Source organism: Lampetra fluviatilis, chromosome 32 (assembly GCF_964198595.1).
Source record: "Lampetra fluviatilis chromosome 32, kcLamFluv1.1, whole genome shotgun sequence".
NCBI classification, from domain to species: domain Eukaryota; kingdom Metazoa; phylum Chordata; class Hyperoartia; order Petromyzontiformes; family Petromyzontidae; genus Lampetra; species Lampetra fluviatilis.
In genome coordinates, this window is record NC_136306.1 from 1,908,985 (window position 1) to 1,934,701 (window position 25,717).

The window sequence follows — 25,717 nt, forward strand, 5'->3', positions numbered from 1 at the left end:
CTAAAAATTATAGGTCACTATTCAGCAGCTGAATATATTAGCTCAAGAGCACAGATATTTTACACGACAGTGCGACCGAATTCCCAGCCTGCATTCAAGTGGAAGACAAAATCTGGCAAGGCTCTTGGCCAGGACAAACTACCATCGCCGCCGGCGTTACACGTGGGTCCACTGAGTAGAGGGGCGCCATGGGGTTATGAGCATGGAACAAGCCTGGAACCCCCAGCTGTCTCACCTGTCACTTTGTTTTGGATCAGCCTCACATCCCTTAGCGGAGGTCCAACCTTCTGCATCTCAGATTCAAGCTGCAATAAATGTGACAAGGTTTCCACGTCCGAATAAACACACTACAATATTACTGTTTGCATACTAGTGTAAGGGAAAAAACTAGGCTGAAAAACAGTACGTACCACTTAAAAAGCAGCTTCAAAAGATAATTTGAATTCCATCACCAGTGCAAAACAAGTTAAACAGTTAATGATGTATTGATTGCATTGATGGCCTATAAAAATGTAAGAGTTGAGGTGGCAATTTGATGCCAAATAAATTAAAATTGTCTTGTTAAAAAAAACAAGCATATGCAATATATTGATACAATCTACAAAAAAAATGTGGCTGCATAATCCACAAAATATGGGTTTGACCTTTGTACACCCGAGGGCAAACAAAATAATTGTATTCTTGTAGAGAAAGAAAATTACAGCTCATCACTGTCCAAATGTTTAACTTTCAATACACACATGGAGTGCAAACAAGTTAGCCCACTTTTTAGAAGTACACATCACTTCAAATAAACGACTTAATCTGGTCAACAAATAAAATATTTTTCCATAAAGCATGAAAAGGGAAACTACCTCAGACTTGGTGAGAGACAGAGGCAGGTTGCGCAAGATTATGACAGTGCTGGGCTGCACATCTTCAGAATGGCTTCCTCTGTAGTCCTGGTCATGGTATCCTCCATCCGGATGATATCGGTTTCCATCTTTAGCATCATAGCCATAGTCCTCCGTATTATCATCACGTTCCTGATACAGAGTGGGAAACATTGTTTAAAGTTCCACTTGTGTGTGAACTTCTTTCACACTACGCAGCCAACCGTGCTAATCGGAGGTGCAAAATCTGCTCCAGAAATCAAAGCCGTCATATCTTCGTATTATTTAGAGGGCCCACTTGCTCTTCAATGCCACTTGGTTTATAACATAATCATCCCTAGTTGCCTGCACCACGACTCATTCCTATTGTTCAGATCCAAGACAGCTATGTTCTCTTCTTGGTTCTTTCGGTAAAGTCACGTAGAAGAGACAGCCCTGTTCTTCACCTGAGGACCGCTGCTTGCGTTGTGGCCGAAACGTCGTGAAAATTGTATTTTATTATGTTTTATTTTTATTATTTTATTATTTTCCTTCTACGTGACTTTACCGAAAGAACCAAGAAGATGAATCCCTGCAGTCACGAAAGCTTTAAATCGAAAAAAGCTATTTTCTCTTCCGCCTATGACCGACTCGTTCATTCCATCTCACATTTTAATTTTCAACCATTTTGTAGTTTTTGTCTCCTCAAACCCACCCATTGTCCTAATAAAACAATCTTCTCTTGACCAGCATCAGACCATCTTGTCTAATAATTAGCCTATTACTAGAAAAACACTGCTAAATATACCAAACAAATAATGTGCACGTAAAAATGTATTACACGTGAACACGTAAAAAATAACTGCCTAAATTCACATGTTAAACATGAAAATACCGACTAAAATCACCCAGGAATGTCCTTAACGCTCGTGACTTCACTTCATGTCGACCAGCCCCTTTAATTAATATTCATGAGCATGTGACGTCCTCCAAATGGACCCCCACCCCCCTTATTACCGACTATAAGGAGCCAAGGATGCCTGTATGCATCACTCCTGACATCATTCCAAGTCGACCAGCCCCCCTCATTAACAATCATGAGCAGGTGACATAACTCAACATCGAAGAGCCCTCCTCATTATTAATCATTATAAGGTGACGTCCTCCAAATGGACACCACCTCCCATTCATAATAGTTAGCGGCTGACGTCACTCCACATGGGGGCAGAGGCACCTCCTCCCCCCTCCTTGGCGTCAACTTACAACCCTCACTTCAAAGGCAGAACCCTCACGTCACGCGATCTCCGTAATGCTATTGAGACATAGAAGTAAAAAGGACATCATGATGAAAAATGGATTATAACCTTTACAATGAAATAGCTCTGTCACCGCACCTTTAAAAATTGCACACGAATTGATGCAATGAATATCACGTCGCGGTCTGCTTTTCGCTTGTAAGTTGCAGATTTACTGCAATACACCCGTCCTTGGATCAGCGAAAGGCTAGTTACAAAGAACCAGAGTATAGTATATGCCAGACAATATCCACTGCAAGATTAAGGTTTTACCTTTGTATTCTATCACGTGTAGTTTTTTTTTCACATGTGGCTTTCTCTATACCAAAACAAAAAACTGAGGGCTCTGAGAGCCAGATTAATATCATCTCATGAACCTTACCTATACAAGTATTTTTTTGTGTCTGTGCGCACGCCTATCCTTGCAACGCTTTTAACTGACAAACTGTTGGGTTTACGTTTCAACAAAGTACACAGATACAACACACTAAGCCTCCTGATGAAAATGTGCCATTTGTTTTTCCGCTTGGTCCAATGTTAACTAGTAAAATCACACTTTATAAGAATGTATTTTTACGCTGATCGTGGCGCCATCTGCGCATGCGCGGAAAGGCTGACTCGCGGTTTCCCCTCGTAACGCACATGAGCGTGCTGAGTGGCAACTGGAGAACCTCAGAGTAAAAAAATGCAAAAAAGAAATAATCAAGCATTGTTACTGCCGCACAACCACACGCCAAGGTAAATCCTGACTACTCTTCTCCCCCCCTATAAAGTCGGTAGATACTACCATAGAGTCGGTAGATACTACTACAGTCAGTAAATTCTGCTGCAGTCAGCAGATACTGCTATAAAGTCAGCAGATACTACTATAGCCAGCAGAGCCTACTATAGAGTTAGTAGTTACTACTATAGTCAGTGGATACTACTATACAGGCAGTAGATACTACTGGAGAGTCAGTAGTTACTATTGTTGGGTCAGTCGATACTACTATAGTCAGCGATAATACTGTAGAGCCAGATACTACTATAGAATCACTAGACTATTATATGTAGTGTGTAATGTATTTATGCCGACAAAATATGGCTGGGGGGGTAAAAGTATTTTTGGAAGAGAGGGTTCGACAACTTTTGTAAACCTTTTAGATCAACTATTTACCCCCCACTTTCTATTACCTTATGCAAGCCTCTTATAATTTTGTTGACGGACAAATGGACAAACGGAACGCAACGCTTACACAATAACTTAGTATTTGTATGTTAAGTTTTTAAGAGAAAACAAGTTTTGAAATATATTTTCCCCCCAGGCAAAGCCGGGTACTTCCTGCTAGTATAATCTATATAAATTTAGGTTTGTCAGCTTGTTTGCAGTTTCACTGTCATTGGCCATGTCTATTATTTACATGCCTCAGGGGCTGTGCACGTTAAATACGTTATTAGTATGCATAATGCTAGAACTCAATTTAGCAAGACAAATCCTTGGCGTTTTTTTATTTCATGCCATTACATTTTATTTGTTATAAATTGAAATGTCTCAATAATGTAAGAGCACTTATAACACAGTACTATTATCATTCCTTGCACTTAAGCAAAAGCATGTTTTGGACATACTTAAACGAATAACATGAATGTCTTAGTTCAACATTGCCATACAGTAAACCGTCTGCGACCTGTGTCTACCCCCACTTTGTGCTGTACAGTGGCACAAGTCTGCAAATCTCTAATCCAGTAATTTGGAGTCAAGGGATTGTACATGACCAATTAGTGAAATTTACAAACTAGTTGGGTTGTGATGTGGAAAAAAGACAGCAGTAATTCTGTATACACATTTCCAGTGTTCCCATTTAGTAAGCATCGGTTGTATCAAGGCAGTCTGGATTCATCCCACATGCAAAAAATGATTTGAAAGTGGCCAAAAAGACCAACGCAGGAACCGAGTGAAAATTAGTCTTGAGGCTTTTACTGCATATTGACTACACTCCTGATAACAATCTTTTTCAGGTAATTAACTTATACTCATTTCATAGGCACATGTGTTCAGGCCTAATTGTTAACCCACCTCTGAGCCACCATTCCTTGAACTGCGCGAATCCCTCCTGTATCCTGGACCACTGCGATAGTCCACATCTTTGTAGTCATAGTTTTTGCGGTCAGACTCTCGACCATCATCTCGTTTCGGACCTGTGGAAACCCCCGAACCATAAGCATCATTCAGAAACTGTGTGCAACGTTCTAATTCTTTTTTTTTAAGGAACATGCTTTAGTAAGATTGTGCCAAAACTGCAAGTGCTTCATTTGTGCATCATCAAATCCCCATGTGGATTAAATATTGGACGGTTTTCTCTTTGAAAAACACCAATGGTATGCCCCAGAAGACCTGCACACATTTGACAGACGTGTGCCGTTATAAAGTTAAACTCCAAACGAACGAGCCTACAAGCAGTTAATAAAATGTAGAAATTAAGTGCCGACGCAGGGTTTTCCTAACAACCAAAATCATTGTGTGGGCAAAGCATACATTTATAAGTCAGCGACAACCAGGAGCTTATGTAATAATCAAAAACCTGGCTTGCATGTCACTCCATATCCAGTTTTATTTTTAAATGCCTTACTGAGCGAGTCATCACTTTGTCGATCGTCTTTGGAACTCCATTCCTCATCCCGAGACCACTTATCTCGGTCACCATCAGATGGATAACGTCCACTCCTGTCACTTCGGCTGCTATTAAGAACAAACAACAGATATTATATAGATTTACATTACCAACGTAGCTTTACTGCATAATAAACATTGACATTCGTGCTCATAAATGAAATTATTTTTTTAAAAACCTTACAACTTAACCTCCCAGGTTTACAATTGTTAATACATTCTTTATAGATATTACCAAAATATTTGATATAGCATGCAAAAACTGGTGTTTGACAAGACTGACGTTTAAAAATCTTACCGCTTTTTCCGATCCATACTTGACACTTGTGTTGCAATTTCTGATGTGGAAATAAATCTGCAATGAAAATATTAAGTGTTATTGTTTATTCAGCAAAGTGTTAATTAATGAGTAATTTTACGAGCACATTTAACTGCTCAGCTTCATTTAAATAAACACAGTTCGATGGACTTAATGCACTTTGAACCATTGCTTTTCTGCGAGAGCTTTAACATTTCCAGGGCATGATGTCCAATGGCCTTTTCATCTTGCCACGTGCACAGATTGTGTTGGATTCAGACAATCCATACGAATTTGCTGCAACGTGAATTCACTCTGCTCAACACGAGCTGATGCCGTTGCATGATAATTCACGCATGAAGCACACTTTTGTGTTGGGCCATCCATGCGCAGGTGCGGATTTAATTGCACAACTGCAACATTCTGGGTGTTCTTTGCACATCGGTGCTCATTTTCAACAAAACGTGACCGTCTTTTGCAACGTTATTCACACGCGTAGGCCATGCAAACGAACCACTTATAAAATGTGTGTTGCATGGCTGTTCAATAACGGATGTTTATCCCGTTAAATATTTAAGAACCATAAAACGACACGTGTATATACAATACAATGATTCGGACAATTCACAAAAAATATTTAAATCGACCGTCTACGTTTTATAGTTTTTCTTATTACGTGGACGTCTACATACAGTTAATTCCTTTACCGTCGGTCAAGTTCGTACTTCCAAATTCTCGTGTTATCGGACCTTAGTTGTCATGCAAAACTATGATCACGCGGTGTAATTGCAAGCGGGCTTAGCCAATTCAGTAAGAAAATGTCCCATTGTTGCAAAGGGTGCCGCGCCGGGGAGATCGAACCGGTGACCTCTGGGTTTGCCGCTAAACTCCAGTGCGCTGCTGCGAAGCTTTAACCACCCAGAGCGGCGCTGCATCCATTTTAAACAGTGGCACTCGAAACATAAAAAAAAACCGGGTTGATTCCGCGGGTCCTGTGGAGCCGAACGGTGTTACGGTGCGCGACGTGGCGACGGACGGACGGCGGGAGAAGGTTAAAGAGTGGAGCTGCGGCGTGAAGAACGAACAAGCACCACTCAACGCGAGACGACGAGGAATGAGAATTCACATTAAGCCGAGGCCCGGGCGTGGTAGGCCCAACGCCTCCATCAACTCCTAGCGATCGCCACAGCCACGAGCTTCGCATTTACAACGACCAGAATAAAGTTAACACGTAACCACGATCGTCGTTGACCACACGTTTAAGCGTACGAGTCGGGCGTTATTGTGCAAATGTGGCGGAGGCGTTGGGTGCGTAATGCCATTCGCCCCGTGTAAAAGCCCTCCGCCTAGGCCCTCCGCGGCAGGCACACGCAGACGCGTCGACACGACCATACGCGCATTCACATCGGTCGCGCATAACGTCGAGTTTGTATGAACAACAAGATACATAAACAAAGTCCCCGACGTTTGTAAAAGAATGTTACGAGGCTATACGGTCAAAATGTTGCGCTCACCGGCTCCGCAATCGAGGTAATGGCGGCGGTGTGTCGGCGACGTGATTAAGGGGGAGCGCGGACTCGTCCACTACGCGATAGGGGGGAAATAGGCAAAATAAAACTAACTCGTTCAAACAAAACAGATTTTGTGAAAACGCTTAAAAGTAACAGCTAAGAATTTATTTTCTTCAAATTTTAACTGAAAAATACATAATAGTGTGTAAGTTAAATATGACAGCGTCGTATCATGCGATTTAAATAAATCGTCCCCCCCCCCAGAGTGTAATGGTATCGTCCGAAGAGGAACGCAGCCGACTTCGGTGCAGTGGACGCGTCACCGCGCATAAAGCAGCGGCGCGTTTTATTTGTTGTACTACCGGAAAACAGAAGAGGCTTCCGGAAGACGGTAGACAACTTCCAGAAGATGGTAGATAACTTCCGGAAGACGGTAGACAACTTCCGGAAGATGCGCCACGCACGTGTTCGGTGACTCGGGTAGGCCATAACGGAGGTTTTTTGAGGGTTCGATCGCGTAAATATGTAAATGTGTCGTTAAACCCGCCACCACCCGACACAGCCAATTAGTGAAGGTTTGTCACGTAAACAGAACGTGGCCAATTCGTTACTAGTACAGCACGCCGGTGTGTTGGAGAGCAAAGCCACAATCTGAGTACGACGTTTCGCCAGAAATTACAACTAGCTTCATCAGGCGACAGACAGATTTTCGGTGGCTGGTTTAACGACACATTTATGCGATCTAACCCCCCCAAAAAAACCAGTATGATGGATGATATTGGTCGCGAAAGCCTACTCCGTGTTAAACCCGGGCAGACCATCTCGACTTACGAACGCGGTCCATGAACGAGGAAGTACTCCCAAGTGAACAGAGGACCCTTGGTAAGGTTAGGGTGGGAGATTTTACGAGTGGCCCGGGTGTACGCGGTGTTGGCAGTCGTAGTTTGTGCGGTTGCACAGCACTGTAATTTGTCATCTCGGTCAACCCGTGGCACCTGGGTCCATTGCGTGACCTCCCGCCCACGTGTGTTGTAGTTTGTGTGTGCCTGGGAGCGGTGGTGCAGCGGTTAGCGCGCTGCGCGACGAACCCAGCGACCCGAGTTCGATTCCCGCTCACAGTCAACACCAATGACGATTATCAGAACCGGTCCTGGGCCTCTCCTAGGTCGACTCAGCCTACAATGAGTACCTGGTGCGGTGTGTAAACATCGCCACTAGGGAGACAAAGGCGGCCGGGCGTGGTGTTGGCCACCCACCCCCTCCTGTGCCGTACCAGCCTTCATAGGTGCTCACTGTGAACAACACTTGCCCCAACACTCTGTTAAGGCTATACTGGGGGTCTCATGATGTATACTGGGGAATGTTTGTCTTTGTACCTGGTCTATCGCTCCGCACGAAGCTTTAGGTCTTCTCGGCCACAGTCATTCCCTCCCCCTTCTCTACGCTTGCGAAACGTGGACCCCCCTAATGGAACATCTTCGCCGGTTAGAAACATTTAGGCTTGCCTGCCTACGATCCATCCTGGGTTTAACCAGGCTGGATTGTGTGAGGAGCTCACAAATCCTTGAAAGATCTGGGCAAAGTCCCATCGGTGAGCTCCTCCGGCAGGCAAGGCTGCGTTGGCTGGGTCATGTAGCCCGCATGCCCAGCCACCGCATGCCTAAACAGCTTTTGTTCGGCCGGATCGAGGGGGCTAAACGGGCGCGGCACGGGCTAGATAAGAGATGGAGTGATGTGGTACAGGAGGACGTGGAGCTGAGTGGACTTGCCGATGACTGGTACCAGCGGTGTCAAGATCGCCCTCAGTGGAGGAGGCTCGTGAACGACGCTACTGGGCAGTTGGAGGCAGTCGCCCTCCAGCAACAACGGAGGGGGGAGGAGCGATGCTCACAACAATGAGCGTAGCGCCGGGTGGCTAAAGCACAGCAAGTTGGCACAGTAGGGGGCACAGGTGGTGCATCAGCCAGGCATCTCGGTCATCTCAGTCGACCCGTGGCACCTGCTGGGTCTGCCCCGTGACCTGCCAGCGGGCGTTCTACACTTCACGTGGCCTCAAGGTGCACATAGCCTGGCACAAGCGTCGTGGTGCCGTCACCGCCACTTAGTGGCGAATGGCGGTTATTGTGTGTTTGTCGTGTGTGTAAGGACGGCTGTTTTTTATGTGTGGGTTGAACTTCTTTCGCACCGTACACAACCAGCCGTGCTAATCAGAGGTGTAGGGGGAGGGTAACAAACTAAACACAAGAAGCAGATTGCAGGTGTGTTTGAGCAGTTGCAGATGTGTGTGGTTGCCGTTGTGTTTAAGTGGTTACGGTTGCATTTGATTGCAGTTGCGTGTGGTTGTACTGTAGTTGCGTATTGTGTTCGAGCAGTTGTGTGTTGCTTGAGTAGTGTGTATGTGTGTGTGGTCCTGGGCCTCCCCTAGGTCGACGCAGCCTAAAATGATTCCCTAGTACGGTGTGTGACGAAGATGGCCGGGCGTGGTGCTGGCCACCCACCCCCTCGTGTGCCGTGCCGGCCTTCATAGGTGCTCGCTAACAGCACTTGCCTAAAAACGTATGTTCACTTGAACAGGCGGAGACCCCACTGTAAAAGCCCCGAGTCTCCCCCGCATCTCCCTTGTATCCGGTCCGAGGCCACGCCCCCATTTTCGAACCTTCTAGAGACTAGACGCTCGCTCTACCAGCAGACTCTACCATCCTCTTCTGTCACCTGACCACAATCCTATTCTCGATCATTCCTGTAGCCACCAGTCCAATCGTACTGTAAGCTGACTCCCCTGTCATTACCTCCCATGGCCACTAGTCCATTCGTACTGCAAGCTGACTCCCCTTTCATTACCTCCTATGGCCATAGTTCATTCACACAGTAGGTTGACTCTACTGTCATTACATTTGTTTGAACAGATATAGTTGTAGCTGTAGTTCTGTGGGTGTTTAAAATGTCCATTCTGCCCGTACGATGCATTTACACATAACACATTTAGAAACATGCATTTATATTATTTTTCTGCAATAAATTTCCACGCGATAATCCACTTTGTTGAGTTATCATTTGTCGCCAGGTCACTTCTGTAAAATAAATATCTCTGGGCTTTACCTGGTAAGATAAACATCGTTAGTTTTACTTGTATGTTTTTTGAGTGATTTGTTTTACTTTCCTTTACTTTACACTCCGATTGTTTGTTTTTGTAACGTTCTGACCCTCCCCAACTGGACATTTCTTAAAAATAGCTTTATAGCTCATCTTAGTGTCAGCCGCATCTTAAAATGTCTCTGCGGTGCACCGGTCAATGTCAGCCGCATGTTAGTGTCAGCCGCATCTTAGTGTCAGCCGCATCTTAAAATGTCTCTGCGGTGCATCGGCCAATGTCAGCCACATCTTAGTCGCATGCCGCGTCCTCAGGGTATATAGAAGGTCTTGGGCTTGATCCCAGCCCTGACGCCTGCTGTAAATTTGGAGTTTATCTCTCCCCGTAGTCATGTGGACTTTTCTTTAGGTCCTCCGGTTTTCCCCTCCATATTTATAAACATGCCTTGAGAGTATTTTTTTTGCTGTAAATTTCCACGTGATGAGCTACTTAGCTGAGCATTCATTTGTGAAAAAGAGGTGTATAGCTCAGTGGGCCTTACTTGGTAAGATAAAAATTGTTTAGTTTATTTGACCCACATTGTTTTTAACGGCAGCATTGCAGCAGGGAGACGCGCTACTGTACCCTAATTCTGGTGTGGGTGCTGATAGGTTTAAAAATAAGCTACGGCAATAAACATGACCTTACACAGAGATTCAACACAACAGTCCATGGGAATTTAGGCGGCTCAGAAATAGGGGCTGATTTGTTGACCTCGGTGAGGGCAACATTCTGTCACGTATGCGACATCTGTAGCGAACCGTTGGTATCAAATTGCAGAGATCTGCAAAATTCCTTCCAGTTGAAATTCACACTTTATAAAGACATCCCCGTATAGCCTTAACCGACTTTTACGGCAAGTGCTCTTTGCAAGCACCTATGAAGGCCGGAACAGAACACGAGGGGGTGGGTGGCCACCACCACTCCCTACCGCCTTTGTCTTGTGGGTGATGATATTTACACACTGTACCAAGTACTAATTTGAGGCTGAGTTGACCTCGGAGAGACCCAGGACCGGTTCAGATAATCGTCACTCATGTTGGCCGTGAGAGGGAATAGAAGTTGGATCGCCAGGTTCAAAGAGCAGCACGCTAACCGCTACACTACCACTCCCCACTATAACAACACGTCACCACGAAGCTTGTGCCAGGCTATGTGCACCTTGAGGCCACGTGAAGTGTCGAACGCCCGCTGGCAGGAGGTCACGGGGCAGACCCAGATGCCACTGGTCGCCTGACTGAGATGAGTGGCTGATGCACCACCTGTGCCCCCTACTGTGCCAACTTGCTGTGCTTTAGCCACCCGGCGCTCCGCTCGTTGTTGTGAGGGTCGCTCCTCCGCCCTCCGTTGTTGTTGGAGGGCGACTGCCTCCAACTGCCCAGCAACGTCCTTCACGAGCCTCTTCCACAGAGGCCGATCTTGACACCGCTGGTACCAGTCATCGGCAAGTCCACTCAGCTCCACATCCTCCTGTACCACATCACTCCATCTCTTCTCTAGCCCGTGCCGCGCCCGCCTAGCCCCCTCGATCCCGCCGAACAGAGTGTATATAGCATGGCTGAGGTCATTCACAAGGGTCAACAGCTTAAAATCTCTGCTTGCAGGGTGATGATACTGAGATAACCAATCGTACCCTTTCACAGCTGTTAATGACGAGGATACCCTTTGCAACAAAAACATGAAAGTGGGATAGAAACAGACACATTTATCAACACACAAAGGTGTGTAGCATTGCATGTACAACATTCTCTCAGCCTTATCCAGTCCACGAGCTCCAATAGAACTGAACGTGTGGCCTTTTTTCTGTTTAGACCACCATCTAGAATTGTTCAGTTCAGTTCACTTATTAGGTATAGCACTGTGAGCCATGCGGCTCTTGACTCGGGTGCAACCGCAACAAACAAAAACATGAACGAAGAACATCTTAAAGTGACTACGCGCAACAGAAAAATCCAGGAAAAAGCAGCAAAGTCTTCCAGAAAAAAACACTGTATATCAACGCTGTGTGCCAAAATCCCAGTGGGATGCAAGTCTAACAATAACAACCATAAGACAATTTAGATTAAAGTTATCAGGCTAACTCTGTACTTCAACAAACAAACATGGCTAAACCATACGTTTTCGAAATCACCAAAATTAAGCTATAAAAACAATGTAACAGTGATCATAGGAATTGTGATTCAAATTTAACAATAAACGATATACATAACATGTACGACCAAACTTTGTAGCCATAGCTTGGCAGCATGAGTCACTCCTTTACAACAGGAGTATCAGCAGGAGTATCAACATTTTTCAATACACCTTTAAAGATCAGCACACTATAATCAAAACTCAAGATCATACTTTGCAGTGGTCATCCGGAGCGATGCATTTGGTTTCAAGCCATTACATAGCCGTGGCAAGCTAGGGGTGTACAGCTCCTCATCAGCAGTTTTGAGTGAAGATCGCACAGGTAGTGATCCAAGTTGCAGTGTATTTGCGATAGCATTCCAGACCCTGGGGGCATCAACAGCAAAGGCCCTTCCTCCAGTATTTGTACGGCAATAAGGAGTGTGAAGCTGGTAAATGAGCGAGGACCTTAGGTCACATTTGTTCTTCGAAACAGTGAGGAGATTCAGAAGGTAGTCTGCTGATTTTTTTGTAAGTACATCGTGAATAAATACGATCTGATGCCCAAGCCGTAGATCATTAGGAGATGTTAAGTTTGACCCAATGTAGAGATCGCAGTGGTGGGTCCTATATGGGCAGTTCAATGCAAATCTTAAGGCCGAGTGATAAATTGATTCAAGCTTCTTCAGTACAATACTGGGTGCTGATATACGATGTCACAGTAATCAAGTAGAGGAAGTATGGTAGCTTTTATCAATTCCAAACGGAACATAGGGGGGAAGAAATGCTTGTGTCCATACAGAAAACCAATTAAAAATGTCTTTTTACCAATATAATCAATATGATTTTGAAAATTAAGTTGTGAATCAAAAATGAGCCTAAGATACTTATAGATCTTGACTTGCTCTATTTGATAATTATTTAAGGAATGTAATTGGGGAAAAATAACTTCCTGCTTTAGTCCTGGTGAGAAGCATAGCATCTTGGTTTTGGAGGTATTCAGGACTAGTCTTAGAGCAACTAGCTGATGTTGTAGTTTGTTGAAATCACCCTGGAGCTTAGTAATCACGTCATCTGGAGAGCGGCCAGCAGTAATCAGTATCGTGTCATCTGCAAAAAGATTTACCCTGGAATGATCCAGGTCAGTGCCCAAGTCATTGACATAAAGAGAGAACAAGAGGGAGCCGAGGATGGAACCTTGTGGAACCCCTTTTGTTATCTTAACACTGTTTGACCTCCAACCATCTATGAATACAGTTTGGGTGCGAGAAGAGAGGTAATCTTTTAACCATTCCACTGCGTGTTTGGAGAAACGGAGGCAACTTCGTTTACTAAGCAGGGTGTTGTGGTCGACTGTAACAAAGGCTTCCGACAAGTCAAGAAAAAGACTGGCACAGTACTGCTTATTATCAATGCTACTGTAAATGTGATTTAGAGAGTCAAATGCAGCAGATGTGGTGCTATATATTTTTTTCGGAACCCAGATTGGTTTCGATGTAATAGATTGTTGTCGGACAGGAAACTGAAAGAACCAAAGAGGAAACTGATAATTTGGTAGTTCAATAATTTTTCAAAAATTTTAATCAACGGGGGCAAAATTGAGATAGGCCGGTAGTTATTTGGATCATCTTTAGGGCCCCCCTTGTGAAGTGGACGTACATAGGAATGTTTCCATTCTAGAGGTACTGATGCTTCTTTGATGGACAGGTTGAAAATATGGGCTATAGGTTTGTATATTAGGTGACCAACAGTTAGCAGATCAAAGACGGGAATACTATCCGCTCCGGTAGAGGAGGATCCTTTGAGGTAGGACATTTGTTTCAGAACATTACTTTCGTGGATAGCCTTGAAACTAAATTCGTTTAATGTTTGAACAGGGGTGTAGGAAATTGCATGAGCAGAGGTGACTCCCAATACATTGTCAAGAAGGTCACCAGCTTCAGTAAAACGAAGGTTAAAATTGTCGACTATTTTTGGGGCTCTGAAAAATTGTCCCCATTTCGGTTAAGCGCAGCGGGAAGATTATCTGTGTTAGATGCCTTTTCGATACATTTGACTGTTTTCCAGAAGATCCTGGCGTTGCCATGTGATTCCAGGAGAGTGGAGGAAAAGTATGCATTTTTTGCGTGCCTTATTTTTTTAACACATCTATTCCTTAAAATCCTGTACTCGAGCCAGTCATTGACCAAATTTCTTTTCTGAGCACATGCCCAGCCTTGTCCCTAGTTTTCATGAGCTTAGTAATCAAAGGATGAAACCATGGTGGGCGGTTGCCTTTAATTTTAAATCTAACCAATGGAGCATGTTTGTCAAGAATTTGAAGAAACGTGTACCGGAAGGTCTCCCAAGCCGTAGTCAGGTTGGGGATATCGCAGACCTTGTCAATATCAGAGTGAAGCCATAAGCCTGTATGCTGAAGTGTCTCATGGAGTGCTTATCAACCAATTTAGGGGGGGCTTTGGGTCTGGCTGACGATCTCACCCCAAATATGAAGGAGTGATCACTACGGTTATTACCCAGAACACCAGTAAGTGGGAAATTGTGAGGGGCATTAGTCAACAAGACGTCAAGCAGAGATGACTGTCCCGGATTTTTTAGGTTGGGTCTTGTGGGAACATTTATTAATTGAAATAGGTTAAATTAATTTGCAAAATGTGTGGCCTCGCAAAAAAAAAAATCCGGAACTCATGTTTAGTTTTATATTAGATTTTCGATCAAATTCATCTCATCAGGAACAAAACTACAAATGTTTGGGTTCCCAAGACATATTTGTATCCACGTTTCCTCGGCAACCACAGAAACAACTTTGGCATCAGACTTTCGTCTGGAACGACATACTATTCTTAACTCTCAAATCATTGCAGTTTTCCCATACAAAAAAAAGTCTTTGTAAAAAGATAGGGCTAGGGCAATTGACAGCATAAGTAAATTTAGAATGAAAACGCCAACATGCAGTCAGGCACATGTGATAATGTAACCATGGTAACCCTGCCAGCACCCTCCGGTCTGTTACTAAGCGAGGCAAGGTGGAACTAAATGCATGTTTTGTATTTGTGAGCGGATATGTTTATATGTGTGTATGTGTGTGTGTGTTATTGTTCAATGTCCACGGCCAACACTCGTGACAATTATCTGAACCGGTCATGGGCCTCCCCGAGATCGACTCGGCCTCAAATGAGTACCTGGTGCGGTGTGTAAAATCATTGTCGCTGGGGAGACAAAGGCGGGCGGGTGAGGTGCTAGCCACCCACCCCCTCGTGTGCCATGCCGGCCTTCTTAACTGCTACTCGCGAACAGGTCTTACCCCAAGTCTGTTAAGCCTATACGGGGGATTTTTGTCTGTGTGTGTATATGCACACACTGTATGTTTAATGTATATGTGCTTGCATATTGTTTTAAATGGCTGTGTTGTGTACGCATGAACAGTAAAGCCTCAGCTGGCTCCGTCTAATTGGGAACGGAGTCCTCGTTTGCATAACGGGCCATGTGGCTCACCCGCAGAGATCGCAATTAGGAGCTTGTAATTGGGAGCTTGCAATCAGGAGCTTGCGAGCTCAAATCCTGACTAGGGGTTGATGACTCGGCCCATCATCATCCTGCGAGGTCGATAAAGTGAGCACGGCTTTGCGGAGAGACTCGTCCACACAATAGGAATTTCCACCTCGCGCTCAGATCTGTAGGCAGGAGACAATCGCCACCTCAGCGCTCATTTGAGAATCAAATCGCTTGAGCAGTCCGGATAGTTGAACTTCCAGCCAGCTACAAACGCATCGATATATCAATGTACAAAACAATACAATGCCAATGGATTTTGGTTTCGATGCCCTTTGCTGGAAACGTAGCACCATATGGCATGCTACAACACCTATGTTTATGCATGGTGGTCGCCTATCCAAGCATTATCCAGGCTCAAAAAATCCTGCTTGGCTTCTGAGATCTGACGAGGATAGGGTGCAGCAGTCCCTTGTGATTTGGCCAGAGGCAACGCTTGTTAGAATTATATTCTAAAAGTGGCACGAGGTGCAATAGGGCGCTCTGTTCGCCAGGGGGCGCACCGCTCAATGCGATTTCCATCCGGCGGCGGTTTGTTGCCTGAGGTCAAAGGTTATTAAACACGGCCCATCTGCCTCATGGGCGGTTTGCACGGCGGATTTTTCAAGGGAAGTTTGTACGATAGCTTTTGTGTTCACATTCGGATCTCAACAAAATGTAAACGCACGACATATCAAAACTAACGTACTTACTCGCCTTTTGATGAAAAGCTAAATTTTGATTAAAAATGTTTTAAACAAGTGCTCATGTGCAGTGTGCTGTATTCAAATAATGATGCGAGGAGGTTGGGCCCGGTTAATTTTGACGTCTCCCAGATATATAAAGGGGTTGGTTCTCTGTAGCGTGAGTTGAGAGAATCACATTGTCAAAGGGCTGTTGGGGCTGAGGGCTTTCAGGGTAAGAGAGAGTCCCGCTATTTTCAGGGCCAGCACACACGGCACGACAACTGTAAGCTCAGCTCTGGGTCGCCAGGGTGGTGAGATGTTAACTACCTCGCCCGGTATACAGGAGGTGGGTGTTTGATCCTAACCCTGACGGCCGTATACTTGGAGTTTGCAAGTTCTCCCCGTGGTCGCGTGGATTTTTCTCTGGGTCCTCCGGTTTTTCCCTCCACAATTAGAAACATCCTCTTATAGTATTTGGCTGCTCCAGTATACATTTCCACGTGATAAGCCACTTAGTTGAGCTCTCATTCGTGATGGACAGGTCAGTTGTGAAAAAGAGCTGTATAGCTCAGTGGGCCTTACCTGTCAAAAATAAAAATAGTTTAGTTTTATATCAGCTGGTAAAGCAAATGTTCCTTGTGCTTGGGTCTTAGTTTCACCACGATGTAGCTGCTATACAGCGCAATATGCACAGTTTGATTAATCAATAGTTTAGTTCCTGAGGAAGGACTAGGGCTGGGGAGGGGGGTTAATATATACATAAGGTTTCCTCGGTTTAAAACGGATAGAATCTAGCACCAACCCACACTGACCTGTGTGGTCAAGTATGGTCAAATAACTTCCATGAGCGGCACAGCGTAGGGAGGCCCTCATTCAGCAGTGGAAAGCCATAAGAGTAGAAACAAAACAGATGACAACCACTGTGACAGGTCATGTGCAACGTTTATTGGCATCTTTTTATGTTGGCCTTTATTGTCATTTTAGAGCATTTTTTTAAAGTGTTGATTAGGGGCCGTCCATAAATGATGTCACGCACCTTGGGGGGGGGGGGTGGTTAGACATTTGTGACAATGTGTGACGAAGGGGGGGGTGGCAAAATGCGCAACTTTAAATAAATATAGACAACACGTTCTAGTTAATTAAACAACATCAGAGTGCAGCACCACATTAAATACGCACTACGATGACAATAGTTTAAAGCGATTTGAAGCATGTTTTTTTTTTGGGGGGGAGGGGGGGAGCAGAGCTTTGTGACGTCATATTTGGGGGGGGGGGGGTCTGACTTTTTGTGACGCCGTGTGACGACGAGGGGGGGGGGGGGCGGTCAAAATCGTCCAAAATCGCGTGACGTCATTTATGGACGGCCCTTATGTTCACGTCTGTCTGGCTGCAAACTCAATGGATGCTCACCGACCTCATCCCTCAGTCCGATGCCAAACATACGGTCATGTTCTCGTCTGCACACCTCTCACATACTTCTCCATCAAAGTCACGCATTACCACGTGGTAACGTTCAAGCACGTTTTTGGTGCCACAGTGGCGAGATGTTAACACTCTCGCCTGGTATACAGGATATAGTGGGTTCGATCCCAAACCTGAAACCTGTATATTTGGAGTTTGCATGTTCTCGCCGTGGTCACGTGGATTTTTATCCTGGTCCTCCAGTGTTTCCCTCCACATTTAGAAACATTTGTTTAGAGTATTTGGCTGCTAGAAATTTCCACATGATGAGCCACTACATTGAGCTATCATTTGTGGCCAGGTCGCTTCTGAAAAATAGCTAAATAGCTCAGTGGGATTTACCTGGTAAAATATATATTATTTATATTACTGACCTTAATGCAATATTGGTCGTCACCAACACATGGTATTTGGCCAAAAAAACGACCATATACAATACAGTATTTGATTAAAGAAGGACATTTACAATAAGGTCAAAGTGCCACATTATGGTTGTAAATATGCAATGCTGGGCAACTATTTACTGTATCACCACGTGCTATGCCAGAGGTGGATCTAGAAACTTCCCAAGGGGGTACGGTCCTGAAATTTAAAGCTGTTAAAATATGTCCTAGATTCATTCAAATTATATACATTCAATGTATTTTGGTAAATATGAATGACATACAATTATGTGTGACCCGCCCCTCTGCTGTGTCTCCTCTCCTTGAGTACAAACACCGAGCATGCAGAGGCCATCGACAGACGGGGAATGCAGGGACTAATCTATCACCTGAATTGACCAGTTTGCATCCTTATATGGGCTCAACGATGGTGTGTAGCAAGGGGCGTTGTGCGGTGGCATTAGAGGCGATGGCTTAATGCCCCTGGCGCCCTGTGTGGTAATGGCCGTGTTTACGTTGGAGAGGATGTCCTAACCCCAGAGTGAATCCTCAACCCCAGAGTGAACCCTTAACCCCAGAGTGAATCATTAGCCCCAGAGTGAAACCTTAACCCCAGAGTGAACCCTTAACCCCAGAGTGAATCATTAGCCCCAGAGTGAATCCTTAACCCCAGAGTGAAGCATTAACCCCAGAGTGAAACCTTAACCCCAGAGTGAATCCTTAACCCCAGAGTGAAGCCTTAACCCCAGAGTGAAGCCTTAACCCCAGAGTGAAGCCTTAACCCCAGAGTGAACCCTTAACCCCAGAGTGAATCATTAGCCCCAGAGTGAATCCTTAACCCCAGAGTGAAGCATTAACCCCAGAGTGAAACCTTAACCCCAGAGTGAACCCTTAACCCCAGAGTGAAACCTTAACCCCAGAGTGAATCCTTAACCCCAGAGTGAATCCTTAACCCCAGAGTGAAACCTTAACCCCAGAGTGAACCCTTAACCCCAGAGTGAAACCTTAACCCCAGAGTGAACCCTTAACCCCAGAGTGAAACCTTAACCCCAGAGTGAATCCTTAACCCCAGAGTGAAACCTTAACCCCAGAGTGAACCCTTAACCCCAGAGTGAATCCTTAACCCCAGAGTGAACCCTTAACCCCAGAGTGAAACCTTAACCCCAGAGTGAAACCTTAACCCCAGAGTGAAACCTTAACCCCAGAGTGAAACCTTAGCCTCAGAGTGAATCCTTAACCCCAGAGTGAAACCTTAACCCCAGAGTGAATCCTTAACCCCAGAGTGAATCCCTAACCCCAGAGTGAAACCTTAACCCCAGAGTGAAACCTTAACCCCAGAGTGAATCCTTAACCCCAGAGTGAATCCTTAACCCCAGAGTGAATCATTAACCCCAGAGTGAATCCCTAACCCCAGAGTGAATCCTTAACCCCAGAGTGAATCCTTAACCCCAGAGTGAAGCCTCAACCCCAGAGTGAATCATTAGCCCCAGAGTGAAACCTTAACCCCAGAGTGAAACCTTAACCCCAGAGTGAAACCTTAACCCCAGAGTGAAGCCTTAACCCCAGAGTGAAGCATTAACCCCAGGGTGAAACCTTAACCCCAGAGTGAAGCATTAACCCCAGGGTGAAACCTTAACCCCAGAGTAAAGCATTAACCCCAGGGTGAAACCTTAACCCCAGAGTGAAACCTTAACCCCAGAGTGAAGCATTAACCCCAGGGTGAAACCTTAACCCCAGAGTGAAACCTTAACCCCAGAGTGAAGCATTAACCCCAGGGTGAAACCTTAACCCCAGAGTAAAGCCTCCGGTCATGTTTGTACCTCTGAAGAGTTTATTTCGTTGTGGAGTTGGTATTGATGCTCGGTGCTTGAGTGTTTACACCACTCTCTTGTCAATTTCCGTTTTATAGCTCGAGGTAATATTTAGAAGTTTTTTCAAAACATAAAATACCGTTTTACTATTGTTTCATTTTAACAGTTAAGTACGAATTTATTTATTATAATTTATTATTTAAATTGACTACTGTGATAGTATGAACTGCAGACTTATTTTCTAGATAGTCTCCCTTTGCTGTGCCGAATATAATATGATGCCATGATGTGCATTTTTATTTTACATTTGTATGCAGTGGAAATATATACCTGTACGGTTTAGGTTTCAGAAAAGGTCATTTCAGATAAGGAGTTCACGAGCCTTTGTCAAAGTGGCACAGCTGTTCCTGGCCCCATAGATCCTCTGAGCAGAAGATATGTTTTTAAATTAAAAAATCTCATTCCGAATCCGCCATTGGATTAACAAGTCATGAAAAGGTTTTTCTTTTCAGAAACGTAATCTCTACGCAGGGCCAGGTGGATGTCAGCTCCGTTCCGCACGAGTTTAATGGGAACTCCGCTGCTCAAGTAGAGGCTGCATACAACATAGACTGTGTGTGAAAGGTGGAAAACAAAAATGGGAGAAAGGTTATTGTTCCCACCACTGCTCTAGAGAGCTCATGTGGAGGGTAATTGGCCAACTTTTCCACGCTGGCCCGCCGTGTTGGAAGAGGTGTTCCATGCTCACAACAACGAGCGGAGCGCCGGGTGGCTAAAGCACAGCAAGTTGGCACAGTAGGGGGCACAGGTGGTGCATCAGCCAGTTATCTCAGTCATCTAAGTCAGTCGACCCGTGGCACCTGGGTCTGCCCCGTGACCTCCTGCCAGCGGGCGTTTGACACTTCACGTGGCCTCAAGGTGCACATAGCCTGGCACAAGCGTCGTGGTGATGTCACTGCTGAGTGGACAGGGGCAGGGTGGAGGGGGGAGGATTTTAGAAATTAGTTAATACAAATTCCAGCATATGAAGCACAGTATTACATGAACACTGTAGTGTTGCAGCATGCCGCACCTACGTTAGACCTGCCCCATCCTAACACGTAGTGCTGTCGTGCCAACCCTATTTTGGAAGTAACTTAGAATAACGATCGAGCAAAATACAGCGTTAAAGCTAGGTCAGCGCTCATTGCGTAGTGCCTGTCGAAGTCAACTTACTTCAAGCAAAAGAACCAATGCTTCATCGCTGACCCAACAGCGGAGGTTCTCTGGCTTCGACCTCCCTCGAAGACATTGGACAGCACTCAACGGAACGCACACAACAGGGCACGCGCCATGATCCGGCCACCTGCTTCACGAGTGGAAGATGAGGGATATGACCCCAAGTACGACTGTGGCCATGAGTCCCAAACCGTGGAAAATTTTAATTCAACTAAAACTATTTTTTATTTTACCTGATAAGGCCCACTGAGCTATATACTGTCGCTCTTTTTTCATAAGTTGCCTGGCCACAAATAATAGCTCAACAAAGTGGTTTATCACGTGGAAATTTATAGCAGCCAAATACTCTTAAACGCTTGTTTCGAAATGTGGAGGGAAAAACCAGAGGACTCGCAGAAAAATCCACGCGACCACGGGGAGAACATGCAAACTCCAAATATACAGGTGAGATCGAACCCACTACCTCCTGTATACCAGGCAAGGTAGTTAACATCTCAAACGTATCGCATTGACCTGACCACTGAGGTCGGTTGCGAAAGCCGCTTCATTTCTCCTCTTGGCATCTCAGGAAGCCACCGAGTAGATCGCCAAACCGGACAAATGAACAAGAATAGTATCCAGAGAGTCACTGAAGTTCCCCGTTGTTGACAATTTTTTGACATTCGTCAACAAAGTTATTTGGAGAGAAAAAAATCCCCTCTTCAAACAAGCTTGTTATTTTACAAAATATTATTGCGCAAGTGCCCGCTTGCTGGATGTGTTCATACCACACCCTAATGCCCTTGCTTCCAGCGCTTGCGTGAATATATGTCCCGTTCAACTCAATAAATCTGTGCGATTGTATTAAAACATTCATTCCAGACTATTCTATTGCTCATGGCAATGTTCAGACGTTAAATGCCAATGTCGCGGTCTGCGAGCCCCAATGAGAGGGGCTTAAGGAGAGAGTTTGTGTAGTTTTGCTGTTTCCTCCTCTGTTGAGGGAGCGCAGACTACAGTGTTTCACTCTGGTCGATAGTTTGGATTTGCATGGCCACAGTCACATTGTCGCTTGTCTTTAATTTTACATTTGTAGTGTACTAATTCACAGACACTAGTAGGAGGTACTCTCTTTTATTCCGGCCTTCACAGCCTTAGGGGATAACTACACACCGGGTCGGGACAGCCAACATGCTGCCAGACCCACAGCTTGAAGAGGGCGATGATCACGACGACGACGGCACGACGAGTTCCATTCCAGATCGCAGCAGCCCCGACTGAGTCGGAGCTCGCCTTTTATCCTGCGCAGCGTGGCCAGGCTCCGCCCTCGGCCCGCACCACTCTGGATCCCACAGAGAGCTCCGTGCCTTGCCCACAGGTGCAACTGGTAGAACGAGCTGCTACCCCCAATCCCAGATTTGAAGCTTTCGTGACTGCAAGGATTCATACTCTTAGGTTTTTTCGGTAAAGTCACGTAGGTAAAAAATTTAATTAAAATTAATAAAAGTAATAATAGAAATAAAATAATTATTATTATTTTATTTTTAAAATTAATAATTTTATTTTTTACCTACATGACTTTACCGAAAAAACCTAAGAGTACCCCCAATCCCATTGTCTACTAATCTCCTAGCGGCACGCGCAACAGTGACTCGTTCAATGTCACTACACATTGAAGAAGGAGATGCAGCGCATTGGCCTGTTGATGTTCTGATGCAATTGGTGATTTGCACCGATGTCTTCACGGCGTGTTTGGGTTTCGCACGAGGTGTCTATTCTGGGCGTCTGCGTTCCCACTCTGCTCGCCAGCGTTCTGCCGGATCCGGTGAGATTCTATAACGGTGACAGCAGCAGCGCATTCCCAGAAGGGAGGAATCACGCTTACATCGTTGAGGTCTTGGTTGATGGGTAGGTGGTTGTCGTTGGCATGCAAACTGTAAACTCCTTTGCACTTTGCACGGTGTCTCTGTGGATATTTAGTGGTAGAATGTTCTGCAAAACAGGGATCCAGGGATTGGTGTTGGCCTCGGTGTTCCGGTTAGGATAGCGCATTGCGTTACTTCTTTGTACAGTATTCCCTCGATAATCACGAACTTGTGGCGAGGTCGCTTCTGATTTTTGGTCTCTACAAATTGCATCTGGAACGCGATACGACCGCATCGAGAGAGAGAGAGAGAAAGTGATGAGACAAAGTGATGAGGCAGAATGTGATGCGAGAAAGTGACGAGACAAAGTAATACTTTAATGTTCATTTGTACTTTATGTTTATTATAGCATAGTATTTGTGTATGTTTGTATTATGCTAATTGTCATGTATGTAAAAGCTTATTTACGTATTTATTTAAGGTCATTCATAAAAAAGTAAATATTCGTAGGCCGCCATCATTATCCACGAAATTAGCTATTCACGAGAATCTCCGGAACGTTTCATAACTCGCGAATAACGAGGGAACACTGCACATCGAGCAGCTTTGTTCGCGAGCTCGCAGAGCCGGCTGCAGCGCAGGAACTCTGCCGCCGAGTCGATGGGTGAGAAGGTAGCAGTTTGGAGCACATCAGGCTGTTCCTGCAAACTTTCTGTGGCAGGGCGATACTCGATTTTACTCTTTTCACAGATCTGTTGGACGTGAGGCTTGAAGGTTTGGCCCTCCGTCTGTAATCCTGACTGTGTCTTGCAGCGGGGGTCATGGCACACCGGGCTACCGTAGGAATGCCCGTCAAGGGGTGGCGTCCGTTGCTCGATTGTTGAGGTGGAAAGTACTTGTGGTGGTTTTGGAAGTATTTTGTCGCAGTGTCCAGCGAGGAAAATATGCCTCCAATAAAGTGAGGTCACGAGACCTAGAGGTGTGTGCCCTGTGCATCGAGGGCTATGCCATGTGCATAATTAACTTTTTGCGATAGCCTACGTGTTAATCTTCTTGGTTCTTTCGGTTCTTCACCTGAGGACGGCTGCTTGCGTTGTGGCCGAAACGTCGTGAGAATTGTATTTTATTATGTTTTATTTTTATTATTTTATTATTTCCCTTCTACGTGACTTTACCGAAAGAACCAAGAAGATGAATCCCTGCAGTCATGAAAGATTTAAATCGAAACCTATGTGTTAAATTAACTCTTGCGAGATGAAATATATGGCAGGTCACGAACATATATATAACAGTAACGATGCTAGTACCAAGCCTTGAGGTAGACCATTGTACAATTCTCTTGCGGCTGTGTTCACCAACGAGGCGTTCATCCTGAGAGTACGTACGGCTGGCTGAGCATCGCGACGATTAGGCGTACAAGTAGGATGGCAACTGACGATTTTTGGCCATCTTCAGCGGCAGGCCATGGTGCCAAACAGTGTCATATAGGCAGCGCCAGCGTTCTGTCGACGCGAGAAACCAGTTTCTATGAGGGTGGTGATGGCAACGATCTGTTCGTAGCAACAGTAGCAGTGGCAGCTACGGCCGGTTCGGAATCTGGCTCGTTGTGGGGGCTCGATGATGGGGACAGAGTCCGGCGAGCGAGGGCAAGGGGCTCAAACCCCCAGCTTGGAGGTGGAGGACGCGAGGACATTGCGGTCTGCATTGTTTTGCACACAAACACGCGCGTTTCTTAAAAGGCGTACGCGGCTGTGCCGTTTCGTCTCGTCCATTCGGTGTCCCGTCCCGTGCCCAGCCGCCCCTCCTGAATGTCACACGAATATATGGTTGCATGTTCGAGGGTAATTTTAGTTAGTTTAACACGGAGGCTTTCGCGACCAATATCATCCATAATACAGTTATTTTTTTTGGGTTAGATCGCGTAAATATAAATGTGTCGTTAAACCCACCCGACACAGCCAATTAGTGAGGTTTGTCACGCAAACAGAACGTGCCAATTAGTTACTAGTACAGCACACCGGTGTGTTGGAGAGTAAACCCACAATATTTACAATCCGTTATGCAATTATATATTGCACACCATGTTTACAAAGCTCACGGCATATACATTGTCATCGTTGTTTCACTAATTATTTGCATTTCATATACGTTTCAGATTATTGTTGTTGTTTAACCAGCCTACCTCGTTCGGCTAAGTGGACAATGCGGTCAGCCGAGGTTTCGCCGTAATTTGCATGAAACATAAAATAATTGGTTCTCACGCACAAAGGCTTCGATGTTACGCATTGAAGACAAAGGGTTTTATTTATTGCCAACGAATCGATGCACGACCACAAACTCATCCACAAACGATATGAAACACTTCATTAGCCGATGTAAATACGTACACTGTGTTTACGCATTCGTGGGTGGAGGTTGTTGGAGGGAAGGTGATGTCATCCACAGTGCGTGTTTTTTTTAATATTCCAACTTTTGCAGAAACAAGGCCAACATGTGATACACATGCGATTTGATACACATCTGCCAGAGGCAGGCAGTCTTGTTGCCAAGAAATTGCCCGCCTGGGCGGATTTCAGAATTCAAGAGCGCATTTTACGTCCAAGCAGGTCGGAGTGTGCGAGAAGCTCACGGATACTGAAACGATCCTATCGTGGACTCCTCTGGCAGGTGGAGGATACGTTGGCTGTGTCATGTAAACCCGCATGCCCCCCTTTATGCTTGGACAGCCAGACTCGGAGCTTACTGGACTTGCCGATGACCTGTAACGGGAGTACGAATATCGGTCTTTGTGGAGGGAGCTCATGAAAGATGTGACTTGGCAGTTGGTGGCAGCCACCTTCCATGAACAACGGAAGTGATGCTCAGTATATCAGAGCTCCGAGGGTCTAAACTACAGCCAGCTGGCACAGTGGGGGGGCGCAGATGGCGCATCTGCC

The 25,717-nt window shown here is 45.3% G+C and overlaps 1 protein-coding gene across 4 annotated transcripts in view; it reads right to left on the reverse strand.

The window, feature by feature from the left end:
* LOC144943618 (RNA-binding protein 5-like) overlaps positions 1-25,717 on the reverse strand; it is a 69,915-nt gene that overhangs the window by 24,571 nt on the left and 19,627 nt on the right. For 3 of the 4 annotated variants that reach the window (XM_078871242.1, XM_078871243.1, XM_078871240.1), the window contains exons 1-6: positions 6,609-6,628; positions 5,095-5,151; positions 4,756-4,865; positions 4,203-4,324; positions 855-1,025; positions 236-305 (exon numbers count right to left, since the gene is read on the reverse strand). In XM_078871242.1, the coding sequence (XP_078727368.1) occupies positions 236-305; positions 855-1,025; positions 4,203-4,324; positions 4,756-4,865; positions 5,095-5,111 (490 nt within the window). In that variant the 5' untranslated portion in view covers positions 5,112-5,151; positions 6,609-6,628. Of the gene's footprint in view, positions 1-235; positions 306-854; positions 1,026-4,202; positions 4,325-4,755; positions 4,866-5,094; positions 5,152-6,608; positions 6,629-25,717 lie in introns of those variants that run through there. The other variant, XM_078871241.1, reaches the window with a different exon arrangement.